Raw genomic sequence first — 6,557 nt, 5'->3', positions numbered from 1 at the left:
ACTTACTGCAGTGCCCTGATACAACCTGTAACTTACTGCAGTGCCCTGATACAACCTGTAACTTACTGCAGTGCCCTGCTACGCCCTTCAGTGCCCTGCTACACCCTGGAACCCCTGCAGTGCCCTGCTACACAATGAACTACTACAACTACTATTTCTAGTCATAGTTCCATTATCTTTAGTTTAGGTCTCTGCCTAAAAAGGAAGTTTTCCTCACCAGCCGAGGTTTCTCCCTAAAAGCAACTTTTTCACTGTCGCTCTAAATGCTCGCTCTTGGGGGAATTACTGGAATCGTTGGGTCCCTGTAAATTATAGAGTGGTCCAGACCTGTAAAGTGTCCTTCATTATGTCCCACACACCTTGACAGACAGCAGCCGGGTCAGGTAGATCTCAGTGATGGCTTTGGTCATGGACTTGTCCTTCATGCTGCCTCTCTTGGACTTCCCTTCATCGAGTTCATCCGCCGGCCTCACCAGGTGGAAGGTGCTGTCGTCCTCCAGCAGGGCGTTTTCTGTTTAGGAGACGCACACATCGAACCATTAAAGCTCCGTCTTTGTTCAGACGGGACATCACGTTTACGGGAAAGAGACACACCGCTGTAAGGGGGGGGGAGCGCAGCTGTGAGTTTAAACTGTTATTCTTGTAAGTAAGCCGATGGCTTTTTGTTCTTTCTGTTACATCTCCACATCAACTGCATCAATTAAAGTTATGAGAGAGCATGTTCTGTTGTCTGTTTTTAAATATTTGACAGAAAGCACAAGCATGAAACGACAGCGCAGTGCTTGTTGGGACTCCATTTAACATATTTTAGCCACCTAAAAATCAATTTCAGTTTCAATATTTCCAGCGCTTCACCGTGCTGTCAGACAGATCTTCACGATGGGGAAATCTCTTCAGAGCCACCAGAATCCTTTGAAAAAAACGGTAATTTTATCTTGAAAAGCACGGGAGTTGCTGCTCTACCGCTGCCTCGATCAGTTAGTTATTGTGGTACTTTGTTACTTTGGATTCGCCAAAATCACACAGTAACAGACTATCCGATGGAGGCAGAGGTAGAGCAGCAACTCCTGTGTTCTGCAAGATCACATGTTTTTGTCAAAAGGAGTCTGAGTGGCTCTGAGGAGACGGCTTCAGTTCCTCCGTCTGACAGCAAGGTGAAGCGCTGACAGTATTCTCAATCTGGCGTCCACTTAAACTGACATAGATATTTTTAGCTGTCTAAATATCATATGATATCAATGTCCTGATATGAACATTTGCACGTTTTTGCAAGATTTTTACAGCAATATTTATCAAATAATAATAAATCATAATAATGATTATAGTTATTTTGATTTATTTCACATGCATTTTATTCCCATCTAAAAATAGAAAAACGTAAGTGTCAGAACACGAAAACTATATTTCAGTAAAGCAAAGTTACATCTACCTCTGCCCAAAAGTGTGTGTGTGTGTGTGTGTATACGTGTGTGTATGTGTGTGTGTGTGTGCGTACTCTCTTCGTTGTTGTCTTGATGCTGGTGGAAAGACTGCGTGTGTAAAACTCTGGACAGAACCAACGTGGCGTTATCTCGAACCTGGAAGACAAGAAACCGTCGGGAGGAATACGAATAAATCCTGATTCTCTGGATCTGAACACACCGTTAGAAAGTTTCCCTTCGTCTCGCAGAAACTTCCTCCATAAATAACCTCCTCTGAATGTCACAGGGGAAGCTGTCGGAGTGCTTTTAGTTTCGGCTGGTCTCATGTGCCTCGACATTTCTGTCTGGTCTCGACACACAGGAGCCCGGATCATTACAAACATCCGGGGTCTCAAGCAGGATCGTGTACTCTGGTCGGACTCGCTGCGTTACCTGAAGCTCGGGAAAACCCTGAAGAAGAAGACTACAAACACGGAAGAAAACGAACGTAACGGTTGTTTCCACCAACGTGCACGGCCCTGCAAACCAACAGTTAGCTCTTCTTCTACCAAAACAAACAGCAACTTTTATTTTGGGGTCTCAGAACGCAGCAGCTAGACTTCTCACTGGTTTTAACAGACGACTTCACATCACCCCAGTCGTTCTTCTTAAAGGAATAATAATAATGTATCGTTTATTGTTAAATCTCTTTACTAAATTACGATTTACACTGTTGTTATTACACACAGGCCTGAACTACACACACACACACACACACACACACACACACACACACGCTCAGTACCAATACATGCACTAATGGAGAGATTATAGGGGCCCAGGGTGCCCAGGAGGAGAACTGGAACTGGAACTGAGAACCGGGAGGAGAACCTCTCCAGCTACCAGTCCACCACCATGGTTACCGGAGCTAACTTTAGGCAAAGCCGGTTATTTAAGTCATAATTCACAACAACCTGTTTGTGAGAATGTTAGTGGGAAATTGAACACTACGGCAGGCTAAATGCCAACGTTGTTTTCAATAATTAAAAAAAAACATTTGCACAAAGCGAGCCGATCCACTTCTCCATGTTGTTAAGAGCATTAAAATGAGAAGAAAAGAAAAAAATGGGTCGAAAAGAAATGAAGGGACATTTAGAAGAGATAAAAATGTGCCATTAATTACAAGTTAACTATGACATTATGACATTGTTTGCTTTTTACATAATATATAAATTGTTAAATGTAAGTGTTTCTATGTAGACTGCCACTTATTGTTAAGCCCCTTGAGGGTTTTTTCGACAATTGTCCATCTAACATATAACACTGTTCTAATGTTTTTGTTGTAAAAATAAAATAAATCAAAATAAATCTAATAACTATGACATGAATGTGATTAATTGCGATTCAATATTTTAATCCTTTGACAGTACTATTGTGTATATAAAAACTTTTTTTCCCTCAGGTACAGTGAGTGGAAGAAGTATTCAACATATCAACAAGTTTTTAATTCATACAATGTGGACGGCACATTGTGGCCTTGTTCAGAAAGGTGCTATAGAAATAAAGTTTGTTATTATAAAGTAGAATACTTAAAATAATAATAATAATAATAATAAGTATTGTGCAGGACAGAGTCTGGACATGAGACTCACGTTGTAGTGAGCCAGGGTGTTGAGTCTCTTCCAGCGTCCCTCTCTCTGGGACGTGAGGTCCAGGTCTGACAGGATCTGGCCCGTGGAGCCAGGACGCCACTCTGTGGACGGAGGAGAGAGTCAACTGATTATTAATGTGTGTGTGTTTCCCATATTCAATGTAGTCTTCGTATGTATTTGTCCTGCGTTTTGTTATTCTGGGATCGTTTCTCGTCCTGTCTCTGTTAGAAGAGATCCGGTCCTCAGTGAGATTACCTGAGTAAATTAACATTACACAGTATGTAAAACAGGCCAGGTGAAAAAAGTTCAAATCCACATTGCACTTTAATGTTATTTTGTGATTTGGCTGATGTAATTTGACAAAGTATTTCCTCTCTCTTACTCTAAGGGAAACTAAGCTGAATCACACAGTGTGTATAAAAGCTTTGTCTAACAACATTATTAGATCTAATGTTATCCGGAACTCAGTGTGCAATCTAGAAATATGATTCAATCTGATGAGGAACAGTTTGTTTTAGTGACGGTTCGAGATCGTGGGTGGAGCTAAACGTTTCGCCCAATAGCAACCGGAAGAGGAAGAACGTGTGTCTGAGGAAAAAAAACACAGGACGTTCACCCCGGAGACCAGAGATCGTTTCCCACGAGTCACGTTTGCGTTCCCTGCTCTTCTTTTCCCATTTTTATTATTCAAATGTAATTATATTGAGAATGGTGCAGTTGGGTCTGTGACAGCAAAATGATTTCTTTGTATAAATATCGACATAATGATTGTTGGTTCTTACCGAGGGCGACGCTCTCCACCCCGGGTCTCTGCGAGTACGGCAGGTTCCTGTACACCTGGTCGATGATCTTCTCTTTCACCTGAAGGACACACAATTAACATTGTATCACAAAAAGTAGAATTAGATTTCATTCACGTTTATCAGAGATGAGCAACGGTGACGGACAGCCCATAATATCACAGAGCACATATGCTGCGACACGATGAAAGACAGATTTAAACAACTAAAGACACGCGCTGACTGCAGAAATGTCCACATTTTTTCCTCGGGCCAAACTCGACCCGTTTTGAACGTTTCAACCAGGGCTGTGGTCAAGACCCCCTTTGTCGAGTTCAAGACCAGGACTAGTCGAGTCCAAGACAAGACTGAGTCCAAAAAGGTTTAACTCAGAGTCAAGACCGAGTCCAGGACAGAATAAAGGTCTTATGCATGACAGTATCAAGACAATCATTCTGGGTTTCCCTTTCCCTCCAATATTATCATCAACATAATGAAGACACCGGGACTCGGTCCAGACCAGAAGCCTTATTGGGCAAGACCAGCGGCCGAGACCGAGAGAAGTCCGAGTTCAAATACTAGCGAGTCCGAGACAAGTCCTGGACCATAGAAAAACAGTCTTGAGTCCGGACTCGAGTCCAAGCAAGACCGGACTTGAGTACTGCAGCCCTGGTTTCAACATCAGAAATTTGTGTTTCACTCCAGCAAATTGCACAAAAATACGATGAATGGTTCCACCCAACGCTCTCCGCACTGAAATTAAGGATCTACTTTCATTGAATTATGGGTGTTTCATACATTGTAGAGCATTTGAAAAAACAGCCTGTGGTTTTCCATCGACCCAAACTATCTGTGGAAATAATTCATAATTTTAGCTTCTTTTTTTTTTTTTTTTAACTTTATCGCCCATATTAAACATTGCAGGCAATTTTAGCAATACAGTACACATACGCTCTCTCAAGGAGAGGTCAAAGCAACAAAAAATAACTAAATTCATATAAATAATGACAGAAGAGTCACCTATATAGACTACATAGAAATAGGGTAAATAGACCATTGCACATCACAGTGTGTTTACATTCTTATTCTAAATCAAGGCCTGGAATAACTGGGGTCCATCTTCTCACCAGAAAAGGGACCTTCAGCAGAAAAAAAGATGCCATATTTTCCATTGTATGATTTGATTTTTTTGTATGTAAGCTTCATCCAATTAATAGCAATGTTCAGCTTTTTATAACAAAAAAAATGAAGTGCAATTTAATTTAATTCATATAAATGAGGTTTATGAGACTGAAAATCTAGCAGTAATAAGTTAGTGGTGTCTCTGGTGGTAGTGGGAAGAAAAACAGCCCAAAAAGAAAAGAAAAAATAATAGCATTTAAAAAGGGTTAAACCACAATTTTTACCCAGGAGAACTACAAGTTGCTCTGTTGCCGGGGGCGACACACAAGGGTAAAGGTCATCACATTTTCTGTAGATTTGCACACCAGGGACAGGACAGACTGAAGGACAGACTGAAAGACAGAAGGAAGGACAGACTGAAGGACAGACTGGAGGACCGACTGAAGGACAGAATAAAGGACAGAATGAAAGACAGACTGAAAGACAGAATGAAAGACAGACTGAAGGACAGACTGAAGGACAGAATGAAGGACAGAATGAAGGACAGACTGGAGGACAGAATGAAGGACGGACTGGAGGACAGAATGAAGGACAGACTGAAAGAGACTGAAGACAGAATGAAAGACAGACTGAAGACAGACTGAAAGACAGAAGGAAAGACAGACTGAAAGAGACTGAAGACAGAATAAAGGACAGAATAAAGGACAGACTGAAGACAGAATGAAAGAGACTGAAGACAGAATGAAAGACAGACTGAAGACAGAATAAAGGACTGAATGAAAGACAGACTGAAGACAGAATGAAAGACAGACTGAAGGACAGACTGAAGGACAGACTGAAGGACAGACTGAAGACAGAATGAAAGACAGACTGAAGACAGAATAAAGGACAGAATGAAAGACAGACTTAAGACAGAATGAAAGACAGACTGGAGGACTTGTCTCCGGACGTTGGAGAGACTCTGAAACCAGACCCACCTGGGAGATGGTGTCACAGTTCAACACCTTCACTGGAGTCACGTCTGGTCCCTCTCCGTGCACCAGGACCTGCAGAGTCTGAGACACACACACACACACACACACACACACACACACACACACACAGACACACAGACACAAACACACACACACACACACACACACACACACACAGACACACAGACACACACACACACACACTTGCTCTGATGATGTCCTTGATTTCCCACGTTAGTATTCAGTGACATGCACGCTGTAGTTCCTCCTGCGGTCCATGCTCTGTGTGTGCATTGTGTTCTGAAGGTTTATTTTGGATTTGTTTTCTGTGATCTCGGCTGCGTTGAAAAGGAAGCGCTCGGCCTAACTGCCCCCCCGAGGACGAGGTAGAGGTCGACGATACGGACAATCAAATGAGAAGCTGCAGCATAGTTACGATTATTAAGCACGACATCGTTTATCCTGTCGGCCTCGGGTCAAATACGACCCGTTTTTAAAAGCTCCTACATCAGAAATTTGCAATTCTTTCATCCCTGTTGTCCAAATATCACATGGATGGTTCCATATCTCGCCTCTTGCAACTTAAATGAAGGATCAGGTCACTACTTTACTGAATTTTGGGTGTTTTAT

General features: G+C 42.1%; 1 protein-coding gene across 1 annotated transcript in view; it reads right to left on the bottom strand.

Moving 5' to 3' along the window:
- The window catches only part of LOC117939065 (plexin-B2-like), a 97,093-nt gene that overhangs the window by 7,700 nt on the left and 82,836 nt on the right, over nt 1-6,557 (bottom strand). The window contains exons 27-31 of the mRNA XM_034864109.1: nt 5,931-6,008; nt 3,835-3,913; nt 3,053-3,153; nt 1,496-1,577; nt 360-511 (exon numbers count right to left, since the gene is read on the bottom strand). Of these exons, the coding sequence (XP_034720000.1) occupies nt 360-511; nt 1,496-1,577; nt 3,053-3,153; nt 3,835-3,913; nt 5,931-6,008 (492 nt within the window). The remainder of the gene's footprint in view (nt 1-359; nt 512-1,495; nt 1,578-3,052; nt 3,154-3,834; nt 3,914-5,930; nt 6,009-6,557) is intronic.

Source organism: Etheostoma cragini, chromosome 23, assembly GCF_013103735.1.
Source record: "Etheostoma cragini isolate CJK2018 chromosome 23, CSU_Ecrag_1.0, whole genome shotgun sequence".
Lineage (NCBI taxonomy): Eukaryota > Metazoa > Chordata > Actinopteri > Perciformes > Percidae > Etheostoma > Etheostoma cragini.
Note: the sequence above shows the minus strand (reverse complement) of the source record. Positions and strands in the feature narration are given on the sequence as shown.